Source organism: Solanum stenotomum, chromosome 1, assembly GCF_019186545.1.
Source record: "Solanum stenotomum isolate F172 chromosome 1, ASM1918654v1, whole genome shotgun sequence".
Taxonomy (NCBI): domain Eukaryota; kingdom Viridiplantae; phylum Streptophyta; class Magnoliopsida; order Solanales; family Solanaceae; genus Solanum; species Solanum stenotomum.
In genome coordinates this window covers 67,818,575-67,832,314 of record NC_064282.1, presented here as the reverse complement: position 1 = coordinate 67,832,314, position 13,740 = coordinate 67,818,575, and the positions used below count along the sequence as shown (strand labels likewise).

At 36.0% G+C, this 13,740-nt stretch overlaps 1 protein-coding gene across 1 annotated transcript; it reads right to left on the bottom strand.

Annotated features, from left to right (window-relative positions):
* Positions 1–1,083: 1,083 nt before the first annotated feature.
* LOC125870214 (transcription factor Pur-alpha 1) lies at positions 1,084–13,010 on the bottom strand. Its single transcript, XM_049550592.1, has 5 exons — positions 12,535–13,010; positions 12,362–12,409; positions 2,026–2,166; positions 1,695–1,934; positions 1,084–1,606 (listed from the first exon to the last, which is right to left on the bottom strand). The coding sequence occupies exons 1-5, from the start codon at positions 12,808–12,810 to the stop codon at positions 1,454–1,456; spliced, it is 858 nt and encodes a 285-aa protein (XP_049406549.1). The 5' UTR covers positions 12,811–13,010; the 3' UTR covers positions 1,084–1,453.
* Between the last annotated feature and the right edge of the window lie 730 nt (positions 13,011–13,740).

Genomic DNA, 13,740 nt, shown 5'->3' with positions numbered 1-13,740 from the left:
GGATGGGGCAAGCCGGGGAAATCCTGGAAGCAGTGCATATGGATTTTGTCTGAGGAACAGTCATGGGGATTTAATATATGATGCAACGGAGAATATAGGGATCACGATGAATGTGGAAGCAGAGTTAAGAGCTATTCTAGAGGCAATAAAATATTGTGTTGCTAAGAAGGTGGAGAAGCTAATAGTCGAATCAGATTCTTTGTTAATGGTGAAAATTATTAAGGACGTTTGGAAAGTGCCATGGGAGTTAGCAGATTATTTTGATGAGCTAAAACGAGAAATGACAAAGATTGAGGTAACAATACAACGCATATACAAAGAAGGTAACAAGTTGGCAGACTACTTGGCTAACTTAGCAATTAGCGCTTCTTTGAAGAAGACATTCAGATCATTTGAACAATTGCCTAGTATGGGGAGAAAGATCATAAACATGGAAAAAGCACAAATACCAACTTTAAGAGTTCGCACCAAGAAGATCGTTCAACGTCATGCATAGGGATACTCACAGAGATGCTGCTAAATCAAATTGGAGAAGCATTGATAGACTAGCATCATCAAATACAAAAGGGTGAAGCATCAAAGCTGGCAGTCAGCGGGGAGCCACAAGCCCCTGGAGTGAAGGACTGCGTGAAGCAACGGAAGGATCAAGGGCAAGACATAGACATTATAGAGATATGCTTTAGGAGAGCTTAACCGTATTAGCTTGTTAATTTTAGACATGGGCAGAATTTTACTTGTGTATGATGATTTCAGAAATAAATCGGCTACCAGCCACAAATATATGTTTAAAAAAAAAAGTAATTTTAACATTTTTCATCTAAAATAAGACTAATATATTTTCTCCAAATTAAATTCTGAAGTAGAGTACTATTTACTCATTAAAATATGAATAAATATGGGTCAACATGTATTTTACCCAACCCATTTGTTACCCAATGTATTTTTACCCATATGAAATACGGGCAGGATAAAACATTACCCATTTTATGTTGACCCATTTTCAACCGTCCAAATATGACCCAAGGCGCCCATTTGTTACCACTAGAGTTGGGAAAGGAATTCTCGTAATTTCAGAGTGCGATCTTCAAACAATTCGTGATATTGAATAACCAAACTTAGCAGCAACCTAGGATTATGTTTAGCCCAAGCCATAGCGGAGAGTTTCTCACACATAGAAGAAGCTTAAATCACACCTAAAATAGCAAAGATGAAATTGAATACGAGTGTGCCATTTTATGCTATAATCCTTCAGCTTACATAATGGCTTATTCTCTTATTCCCCTCCTATTGATGATTGACATTTGACTTCATATTTCCAGCTTATAACAGGGATACCATTTTATTCAACTTGAAACACGCAATGACCAGGCAGAAAATTAACACAGGAATCACAGTTGTCCGCCCATTATCTGCAGTACATGGTTCCACGCCTTAGACAACCAGTCATCACCAATCATCTCTGCGGGGAGTCAATTGTCCGAACATTTGCACCTGTAATTCCTTCGAGGCGATCTTTGCTTATCTCTACAAAGTGACCCACCATTTCATAAAACTGTTTCAGGCCAGAAAGGGGAAGAATTATTGAAGAGCGATCAGAACCTGCTACCTGCAAGTTACAGCGAAAATATAAATATGATAAACATATGACCAAATTAGAATGCTTAAATTATATGAAGGTCATCAAGAAGCCAAACCTCAGATATTCGTAAGAAATGGCCCCGATTGTTATTCCCAAGATCAAAGAAGAACCTCTTCTGGTCAACCCTGATTACTTTGGAGACCCCCAGGTTACTAACTTCGTCAGCTGCTGGCAAATCAATGGTCCGTTCTACAGTCAAATCAGCTGTGGGGGCAGATTGAGAAGAGTGACTGGATATAAAACCAGCTCCTACATCATCTGAAAGCCCAAGACGCTCTGAGGTTTCCGAAGTCTGCTGCTTTCATGCATTTTCAAACAAGAGAACAATGCAGCTATTATTTTGAGACACCTTAAAGGACACAAAAAGGCAGAGACTGTAGAATTACCTGATTGGGCGAAATAAATAGCCTTGAGGCTTCGTTAATCTCTGCCAAAATATTCCTAAATGCTGCCCATCCCTCATCCCGGGCACTTCCTGCTGGAACAATAATGGTACTACGGTTCCTGCTAACAGATGCTTCAGAGACCTACATAGATTACTCTGTTAACAGATAGGAGTGTAAAATCTAGGGCTGCAAAAGAGTCCCTATTAGAGAGACTCATAAAACCTTGTTTTGTAATCAAACTGTGGCTAATCTTCTTCTAGTCTAGATATAGATAAACTAAGATGACAGTTGATAATGTCATGGCTAGTCAAAGAATCAATTGATCTTATATTTCTTATTTCTAGATTCCGTTTGTCTTATGATTTATTAACTGTGTCCATTTTTAGCATTTTAAAAAAAAATTGTAATCGTAGGTATCCCAGTAGCTTTTAAGAAACCATACAATACTCCTAACTGGGTACTCCTAACTGGGTTTAGTTTCAAGGTGGATCTAAAAGACGTACCAGAAATTGGAGTTAGTTCCAGAAAGGTTTCATCATTTTCATTTTGAGAAAGTTAACTGGCATCATAAACAGAGAAATACACCAATAGTGTACTTCTGTAGTAATTACATCAAAAGTGTAGAGAGACAGCTCATTAAAAAAAAGAGATCTATCACCTTTCTCCCTCAGAAACTATCAAAAATTAGGGTAATGTCCCCCAGATCCTTAGGTACAGTATGGATACACCAAAAGTAAAAGGTCCCTAAACAATTCATTTTTAGGCTTTGAAGGGAATGCTCTTGTTCTCAAAAATCTCTGATTTTTCTCCCTCCATATTGTCCACCAGATGCAGGCATGAACAATCTTTTCACCTTTCCTTGTGTTCCGACTGAATTCCATCTCTATTCCAACATGTTAGAAATTCTGTGGTATTCCTTGGCATGATCCATCTAATACCCCTCAGGCTAATGAACCACTGCCATAGTTTCTCAGTCACTTTACAATGCAAGAAAAAATAGTTTATAATTTGTTCCAGATTCACAGAAAAAGCAACTGGAGCATAATTGTCTTCTGCTTTTCATCAAGTTGTCCTTAGTCAAAACTGTTCGTCTTGCAAATAGCCAAGTGAAGCAGGTCACCTTATGTGGTTTCTTTTCTTTCCAGATCATCTTCCAAGGCAATAATTCCTTGGTATGAGTTGAGGTATCCTATAACTTGTAGGCTGATTTCACCTTGAACTTGCCATCTTTGTCCATCTTCCTCACAGGTAAGGCTCCTGGCTTGTTCCAGGATATTGTAGAATTGAGTCATTCTCTCCACTTACCAATCATGATTGAGGAACCTTCTAAAGGTCAGATTCCAGCCTTGTGCATTTCTGACTTCTAAAATTGAAGCCAGTTTATGTTGATAAGGTTGTAGATGTCTAGGAACTGTTGCTCAAAGGTGTTTGTCTCACCCATACCAAAATCTTTCTACCATTTCCCACATTGATAACAAAGTTACCCCATATTTTTAGCCACTAAATTCTAATAATTCTCAATAGACCTACCCAATAAGGAATTTTAACTTCCTTAGTGGTCCATGGTCCTTTCCTTTCATATCTTGCAATGATGATTTCCTTTCATAAGCCCTGATAATCTGTTGCCAGTCTCCATAGCCATTTTAACAGAAGGCTTTAGTTTTGTGGTTTCAAATTCTTAATTCCCTAACCCCCCTCTTTTGTTGGTTATAACAACCCACTTGACCAAATGATACTTCTTCTTACCTTCACCATTACCTTGCCATAGGAAGTTCCTTCCAATAGCATCCAACTTTTTAATGATCTTCCTAGGGATGGGAAAAAGGGACATCATATAGGTTGGTATGGCCTCAAGAACACCTAAGGATAAGTATTGACTTCACCAATTAACCAACTTCTTCTCACATTTTTCCACCACAAAGTTCCAGATATTCATGGACTTACTCGTAGCTACCAAAGGCAATCTTCAGCATATTTGTTATGGTCCCCTAATATAGATCTAGTTATGGGGCACTGCAATTTGAAATCAAATATTTTCTTCCTACAACCTATGGTGTTGGTTCGTTTAGAGAGAACCTGCAATCTCTAGACTTTGAAGTACTCAAAAACTATATAATTTTTTGTTTATAAAGCTTTCCATAGAATTCAATTAACTTAAATACAACAAGGAAATAATTTCCTACTACAACTGAAATGACAAATTGGAGGAATAACCTCCTTACCGCTAATAATTGCTACAAAGGAAACAACTGCTACAAGAAAACAACTGTTACAAAGGAACTGTTACAGAGGAAACAGGAAAAAATTATTAATAATTGTTGATTTAATCAACTTTCTGATTAAATTTTCATGCATAAAACTGTTGGTAGACTAAGAGGGGTCTTCGTGGCCACAAAATCGTGGAAAATCTAACTTTGTATATTTAGGAATTCATGGAATTCCCCTGAAACTACAACCACTACTTTACCTTTCCAATCTCGATTGTGACTGTCATTTTTCAATTGCTTTAACATCTGTCTTTGAATTTGATAAATCCTTCGTTATTGCATCCAAGAGACTATTTATGGCTTCATGCCTTGCTCAATTGGTTGAACGTTCTTCTTGGAACAAAGTCAACTATCGTGCTAGTTGTTGCTGGATTAGATCTCCCCTAACTCCCGTCTCAGACACTGAGTTGTTATGGTCCCCTGATATGGATCTAGTTATGAGGCAATGCAAAATGAAATCAAATGTTTTCTTCCTACAACCTATGGTGCTGGTTCTTTAAGAGAGAGCCTGCAATCTCTTGAGTTTGAAGTACTCAAAAACATAATAATATTTTGCTTATCTTTCCATTAATTCAAATAACTTAAATACAACATTGGTGATTAACCATCCACTTCACCTAATAACAAGGAAATAACTTCTTACTACTACTAATGAGAAATAACATAACTAATAGCTGTTGATTTAATAAACTTTCTAATTACATTTTCTATGCATAAAACTGTTGGTAGACTAAAAGGGTGCTAACATTATCACTTAAACCTCCCATAGCAAGAATGGAGAGAGAAGGAGATAGGGATCTGCTCAACTCAATCCTTTCTCAGAGGAAAAGAAGCCAGATGGTGAACCATTGATCGAAACAGATAACTTCACTGTGGACATACAAAACCTCATCCAATTTATCTAGGTGTTGCCGAACCCCATCTCCGTAATGTTTTCCACATATATTCCCAATTTAAATGATCATAAGTTTTCTCTATCTCAAGCTTGCATAGAATTCCTGGGACTTTGGACCTGTATCTCACATACACACGTTTCATTACCCACTAGAATAGCATCCATAATTTGTCTGCCCTTTACGAAGGCTATTTGTTGACCATCCACTAGCTTCTACGTGACTTGCTTGAGTCTCTCTGTTAGGATCTTTGATATGATTTTGAAGAAAAATCTTTGACTAGTGATTATCATAATAAATTCAGAGATTGTAGACACCAAGGCATAATATTACCATCAACAATCTTAGCGAGCAGATAACACAATAAAACACCACTAAACTAAGGATGTAACCAACTTTAAGAAATCTAGCCAGCTTGTTTGCATTTTGCAGGGAATATTATAGGCAGTCAAATGATTCTTCTTTATTGATTACATTCAAGTGCACACAAGAGGCTATCTTTGTGCCTCAATTTTACTACCTTGACAAAGTCACAGAGACACAATTTATAGATACGAACAACAAGTTTTACAAGTTCCTCAACCCTGGCATCAAAAGCAATAAATGATTTTCAAGAGGCTTTCTCCTCCTACCCTTTATAGTTATGCCAGAAATGTGCTCCACTATACAGATCACCCACCCAATGGAATTTCACATTCACATCAAGCCATAGCTCATGTCATAATTGTTAAAATAAAAACGTATATAGTGTCTCACATGGAAAAGGATTGCGTACCGTGTCAAATATAATTGTGATTAGGGCTAAGTGTAATAATGTGATACAAATCTCAATCAGTGTTATCAAAGACCCGCTTAAGCCCTGAAGCGAGGCTCAAAACGTGTTGAGCATTTCACCTCGCTTAATGAGTGCTTTAGTGTCGTCGTCAAGGTTCTAAGGCATACTTTTCTCTCCCAATGAATCTCTTCTAAAGACACAACACTAAACAATTGATATTTCACTTTATCGTAATTATTTTTCAATTTCTTTATTCATATAATTGTCATTCATGCTTAAAAATTATAAATCTTGGACTAACATATATATTGTATTTTTTTCTCCCCTTGAGCCTTTTTTCATTAAAGCCCATGTTCTATTTGCGCTTTGCACTTAAATCCCCAACGGAGCTTAGAGCTTTTTTGCATTTTTTATTTTTGATAACACTAATCTCAATAATACTTCTTTCCAGGTCTTCACTTCTCACATGTTACCAGAACCACAGTGAAAAACATTCGGGACAAAAAAGGAGGTCGGCGTGTGTCTTTCCGGTGACTCCTCAAATCTGATTTGTGTTGTTCCACTTTCCATTAGTGTTGGGCAAAAAACAAAACCACCAAAGCGTCCCCCGCCCTTCGCCAACCAAACCCCAGCAAGCCACTCCACCAAATCATTGGATATAGAGACGTTGAATGGGCGAGATCACCTTCTGATAAACGCTCGACGTTTGGATATTGCGTTTTAGTAAGAGGTAAGTTGGCGTCGTGGAAGAGCATGATACAGAAAGTTATCAATTTAGCGTAGAAGAAGAATATCGAGCAATGCTTGTAGCAACTTGCGAGCTAGTTTGGATCAAACAACCGCTCACAAATTTGAAATTTGGAGAAATCAATGAGATGGGTGTGACAATCAAGCAATCCTTTGTATTGAGTCAAATCTAGTATTATGAGAGGACTGAGCACATTCATATTGACTATTATTTTTACAGAGAATAAAATCTCTTTTAAACCAAATTTACCAAAAAAAAAAAATTGACACACAAAAATCTCTTCAAATTTCAAATAATATTTTAAGATTATATTTTTCACCATTATCCATTCTATTTTCACCCTTTAATGTTAACATCAGAACAAAAAATACATACATAAAAAAATTTAGTCTTAAAAAGGGCAAAATAAAAAAATCTATATTCTTCGCATAGATTCTTTCGACAAAAAAGAATAGTTGTTTAAAACATGAAAAATGGTTGGCTTATGGAGATCTCCTAGGAGGAGGAATGGAGTTTTTTTTTTTTAAAAAAAAATCTAATTTACTTGTGTCATATTTGTTTAAATAGACTAGTTTTTTTTCTTCGTATGTACAAGAATCGGAGTTGCTGGGAACTATTGTTTTAGAGAAAAATTAAGAAATAAGTGTAATATGTATTTTTTTTTATAAGACAGGTGGGTCATGGGTGGACTGAAAATGGAGCATCACCTCTAATGGTGAAAGAAAGAAGATTGAGGGAAAAAGAATCTATGAGGTGTCAATTTTTGTGGGACCTACCGTTATGTTTAGCAGAAATTCACCTGTATAGTTAGTTTTAGGGCTAAAGACCAAAATGAACATTTTTTTCCATACATTAAGGACTTTTTCAATGAGTTGGCATATATAAAGGACCAAAAATGTTCAACCCCCCATACATCAAGGACCATTTTGATCATTTTCTCATTACTCTGCAACAAGCTCCCTAAAATATCACTTATATGCGCCAACTTGATGGGAGTGTTAGCATTGAGAAGAAGATTAACAGATTAAGGAGGTCCTTTTTATGGCAAGGAAATAAGGAGAAAAGAGGTTATAATCTGGTCAAGTGGAATTCACTGACACTAATAAATAAAGGGGGCATGGACATTAAAAATCTAAGCATACAAAATGCATGCTTACTTCAAAAGTGGCTTTGGAGGTTTTGCACAGATGATATGGCTTTGTGAAGAAGGTTTATTGAAGATAATATGGTTTGCAAAGCCAGTGGGCCACTGAGGAGGTCATGGGAACCTTCGGATGCAGTGTCTGGAAGACCAGCAGGAAGTTGTAGTATCAGTTTTACAACAACATTTCCTTCCAAGCGGGTAATGGAGTGAAAGTTGATTTCTGGAGTGAGCATTGAGTTGGGGCAGATAACTTGAGAAGTTTTTTTTCCCAACTTTACATTCTGAGCTCTCAAAGGAATGCCTCAATCTCACAGGTGTGGAGTCCCCAGGGTTGGAATTTGATCTTTAGAAGAGCACTGAACGATTGGGAAGTGACAGAGACTGCCAAGCTTCTCCACGCATTGAATAGTTTCTCAGGTATTGCCACTAATGCAGACAAGCCTATATGGTCACTACACAACAAAGGGACTTTTAGTCAAGTCAACACAGAAGTAAGTCATGCTACTAGTGGAGGAACAATAGTCAAGTCAACACAGAAGCATGGCCCTGTAAGCTAATTTAGAAGGTTAAAAAATCCCATTAAAAGTATCATGTTTTACTTGGTTGGTGGTAAGAAAAGCATGCCTAACGTATGAAGTGTTACAAGGAAGAGGTTTCCAGATTTGCTCAAGGTGTTATATGTGCAACCAAAAAGCAAAGGTATTTATCAGTCTATTTCTTCATTGCAGAGCAACTACAAATCTGTGGAACATGTTCCTTTGTATCGTAGGAGAATGTTGAGTAATGCCTAAGTCTACTATGGAATTACTTAACAAGTGGAAAGGTATTGGCAGAATAGGAGCTGGTGAAGACTACTGGAGATCCATCCAAGCTTGTGTCTTGTGGACATTGGGGAAGGATAGAAATTCAAGATGTTAAGAAGGCGAAGGGACCAACGACCAGAAGATTAGAAATCAATGCCTTAGTTTAATTTATTTTTGGTGTAAATAGGATATGGTAGGGATACAGTACACATAGATGACTTCATAGGTAACTTGTAAAGTTTTTTTGTTGAGTAGTCTCACTGAGGATAGTGCACACACTGTGTGTGGGTTGTAAATCCTCATCATCCTTTGTTGATGAGTTTTTTATGAATACAAAGTTACCTTAACTGTAATTAGGAACCTGTAATTTGTTGTGGCAGGTTCTGGTTTTTGTTCTGGAATAGAATACAAGTTGTTACCTACTCAAAAAAAAAAAAAAAGTTACCTTAACTCGAAAAAAAGAATATTAATGAATAGTCTCACATGGAAAAGAATGATTCTGTACTGTGCAAAATATAACTATAATAGGGCCCAGAGTAATAATGTAGATACGAATCTCAATAACACTTTTTCCCGTTTCTTTTACTTCTCAGAATAACAAAATACTCAAAGCTTCCAACTGTACATTAAGTGTAACCTTGTTTTAAATGTTTTCCCAACAGATATGAGTGCTAGTAGTTGAGAAAGAGGAAAAGATATACAACATCCGTCACAAGAGGAGTATCCTGGTCAAAGATATTGCATAACAGAAAAATGGATCTTCAGCAAAAAGTTACATTATTCAGGTTTGGATGACACAGATAGTAGCTAAATTACTTTCTTAATTTTAGAGACTGGGGGTTTAATGAAATTTAGTTGGCAAAGTAGAAGAGCAGACTCATAAATAAGAAGATGGAACTAGGCAAAGGAAAAATACTTCTCTAGACAATAATCGTGATTACTTTCCTGGCAACCAGAAAAAACTTTCCTAAACTCTTTGACTTGGTTTCTCATCTCCCTCATACTTCACTTGTATAGGTGCAGAGCTTCAACACACATGGACACAAAAACATGACAATGACTTTCCAAAACAATGTTGCACACACAACAAGAAGCACAGATAGGAGTCAATTATAACTAATTTGTTTCAAAAAATCAATTCATTACGGGAATTGACAAGAGTCAGTTGATGTGAAGAACTACAAATTTTAAGATTACATCTTACAGTTTTTAAAGTTTTCGTTACAATTATAGAACCTTCTTATTGTTCCTCTATTATTATATGCAGCCCTTTACTAATGAAAAAGAGATATAAGCATGGTAAAAAGAGCTTCAATCTTGTTTCTATGTTAGCCAAGCTTGTCCATTATGTATGTTAATTGAATTGCATAAAAAACTATGTTTCACTCATTTGCAGGTAGAGAGAGTGTTATGGTCCCCTATTATGGATCTAGTTATGGGACGCTGCAAGATAAAACCTGAAGTTTTCTTCCTACGATCTATGGTGCTTGTTCGTTAAGAGAGAACTTGCGATCTCTTGAGTTAAAGTACTCAAAAACTGAAATTACTTTTCTGCTTCTATTTCCTGAGACAAACTTATAATGTAAATACAACACTTATAAGATAACTACCCTTAGAAACTACGACATGACTTCCTAACATTACTGGAATGAAAAACTGCACTATTACAGGAAAATAACTACTACTAAAAATAAATAACTACCGTTGTAACTATTGGATGACTAAGGAGTGATAAAATTACTCTCCTCCTTCAAATCGCTCTTGTCCTCAACCGCCAAGTGCGGAAATTAGTATTTCCCTCCTTTCCAGCAAATTCTTCCTCATTGTCTATAAAGTCAATCCAAAATAAATTCTTGCATTGATGACCTTGGGTGAATGGTTCACCACAATTGAAACAAAGTCCCTTGAGTCGTCTTTCCTCCATTGGTCAGTTTCTTCACAATCTGGCATGTTGTTGAGGTGAGAAATTTATTGTCTTTGATTTGCAAGCAGCTAACGATTGCGAACAAATGGTTTGTTCTCTGCGTTCATAAATCATGGAAAAACTCATTGCCACAACAAAATCTGGAGGAATATGCAACTCAACCTCAATTGTTATATAATCAATAAGACCAGTGATATAAAGTTTAATTTTTTGCAACTGATTGAGTGTACCAGTACTGCTTAAACTTTTCTTGGTAATTTGCCACACACCCGATTAGGCATATCTTAGCCAATTCTCCAAATTACTGAGTTCTATTTGATGGCCTAAAGCGAAGTTACATTGACGTTTGAATTCATCCCAAGTGGTTGAGGCATATCTATCTCTAGTTGAAGAAACCAAAGTTGTGCATTGCCTTCTAAATGAAAGGAAGAAAGTCCAACCTTTTCTTCTTCTAGAGTTTGTTGGTGTCGAAAGAAGTGTTCACATCTGTTCAACCATCCCAAAGGGTCCTCTTGGCCATTAAATCATGGGAAATCCAACTTTGTATGTCGAGGAATGATGAAAATTCCTCCTACTTCTGATCCTAACCCTCCTGCCACTTTATTTTTTCCCTTCCAACCACGATTCTGACTTGTATTTTCATTTGAATAAGAATCGACCTTAGAATTCTCTAAATCCTTTGTGAGTGCATCCAAACGAGCATTTATTGCTTCCTGTCCAGCCAAATTGGTTGCACGTTCTTCTTGGAACAAGTTCACCAATTGTGCTAGTTGAGTTGAATTTGGTCTCCCATAACACCCGTCGTTGGTCCCCTGTTATGGATCTAGTTATGAGACGCTGCAAGATAAAATCTGAAGTTTTCTTCCTACGACCTATCGTGTTGGTTCGTCAAGAGAGAACCTGTAATCTCTTGAGTTAAAGTACTCAAAAACTAAAATTACTTTTCTACTTCTATTTCCTGAGACAAACAGATAGTTTGAATACAACACTAATAAGATAACTACCCCTAGAAACTATGACATGACTTCCTAACATTACTAGAATGAAAATCACTATTACAGGAAAATAACTACTACTAAAAAGAAATAACTACTGCTGTAACTATTGGATGACTAAAGTGTGATAACAAAGAGAAAGAGAGAAGTCCATACTACCTAATACACTGATCATTCTGGTCATGGAACATGAACAGAAATTCAATTTACTACCCAACCCTGAGAAAGGCATAGGCCTCTTTATATTAGATCATGGGCATATTGTACAAGAGATTAACTGGAATCCAAAGAATAGCAAATAATAGCAATTTCCTTCAAGGTTAGTGTAAAGGATATACAAGTAATAGAGACTCCATCAAGATAGGTGTAAAAGGAATAGAGTAACAAATGCTGAATACGACAGTTGCAATCAGATAGCTTATACGGAAACCAATTATCAGAATTACCAAGCCCAAGCCATGGTTATTTGATACTTGACAGGTCGTTTGGATTTCTTTACACAGAAATCTACGGATGAACTCAAATTAGTGTATTGATCACCCATAAAACAATGCACAAAGTTCCTTGTTCTAATGGTTTCTTTTCCACATCACACACTCTCATATGCAAGTGGTATTTAACATGTGTACCAATAATCGAAATTCTCAATAATGATCACGATCAAGACTAGACTAAACAACATCCATATCAATGGAAATGTGCGAGGAAACCAAGGGTGCAAATATATTTTCGATTAGCATCAAAACAGAGCAAAAGCAAAGTTTCAAGGTCAGGAAAGTGGATTAACCTTCAGAAAGCGCCCTCGCCTATTCTCCCCTACATCAAAGTAAAACACCTGCAGTGTAAAAAAACCAGAAAACAACATTTAACGGAAGTTAATGATAAAAAGTTTTTTTCTTTTAAAAAAACAGTGGAGAAGATAAAAAGGAGCTGAAGCGACATATGTATATAATAATCTGCCTTGGTATCAAGCTGGAGTTCTTTGCTAAAGACGTCCTGGTCATCTGAATTGACATAGTAATTGAAGAGATCAAGGAACCATGAGATGCCGTTGAATGGTACAATTATAGTAGACCTTGTTGCCGACGTTTTCTCCGAGATTTTCAGGTATCGTCCACGTGGATTCTCCTTCAGGTCGAAATAGAAAAGCTTGTGTTCTACCTGTAACGTCTTGCACAGCAACTCTACGTCGTTTCCACCACCACCGCCACCGCCACCACTCGAATTTCCCTCCATCAATACTCACTCACTCTTCAACTTAAAAATTGAACAACAACAATCAATAATCAATGAGAAATGAATGGTATAGCTGACATTATGGAAAAAAATTGGGGATTCGATTGCAAATGTGTGAATTAGGGTTCCATGAAGAAGAGATATTTCAGTGGAAATAATCGTTGACCAGTTCCGCTTCCTAATCGAAAATGGCCTGCGTCACTTGTCTTGCCTTTTTATTTTATAAAAAAGTACATCTTATCATCTTCGGTTTCTTTAAATGATAAAAGACCGTTGGATGGGCTGCTGAACTAATAACCGAAAATATATCCGGTAATTTTCTGTTTTTACTCAAAGTTCTTCTGTACAGGAGTCTTGTGCACTATTTGAATTAAATCAAAAATCAAATCAAATTGAACTGAATTTTAATTTGAATTGATTTTTTGGTTTTATTTTAGATTTATAATTTACTTTGTTTGGTTTTTGGTTTAGTTTCAAATTTTAAAAAATAAAAATCAAAAAAGCCAAATTATATATACAAATAACTTTTGTCACTTTTTGGTTATTATCTTTCATTATGTTTTAGTTTATATTTTACGTTTGGACATCTAGAATTGATATACTTTTAAGCATTGTATTTTACATTTTACTTGTGATTGTTAGAAAGTATATTTAAGAGATTTAATATTATTAGAAAGTATATATATATATACTAGTTTTACGGCGCCGTTGCACATGTCTATCCTATCATATACTATACGATGTTGTGAAATAGAATTATTATCACTAAAGTAAAGATTTTTAGTAAATAAATTTAATTGAAAGAACATAAGACAAATGCTTTTATATGATTAATACAAATTGTCATAGAGTTACTTGTTTTTTGAAATCAAAATGACCAGATATCATTGAAACATTTTAAAATACATTCAAAATCCATATATTTAGAGA

Coding starts and splice junctions, on each gene's coding strand:
- LOC125870214 (XM_049550592.1), bottom strand. CDS start 12,810: ATGGAGGGAAATTCGAGTGGTGGCGGTGGCGGTGGTGGTGGAAACGAC. Junction 1,935..2,025: donor TATTTATTTCGCCCAATCAG/GTAATTCTACAG, acceptor GCATGAAAGCAG/CAGACTTCGGAAACCTCAGA. Junction 1,607..1,694: donor ATTTCTTACGAATATCTGAG/GTTTGGCTTCTT, acceptor TGTAACTTGCAG/GTAGCAGGTTCTGATCGCTC.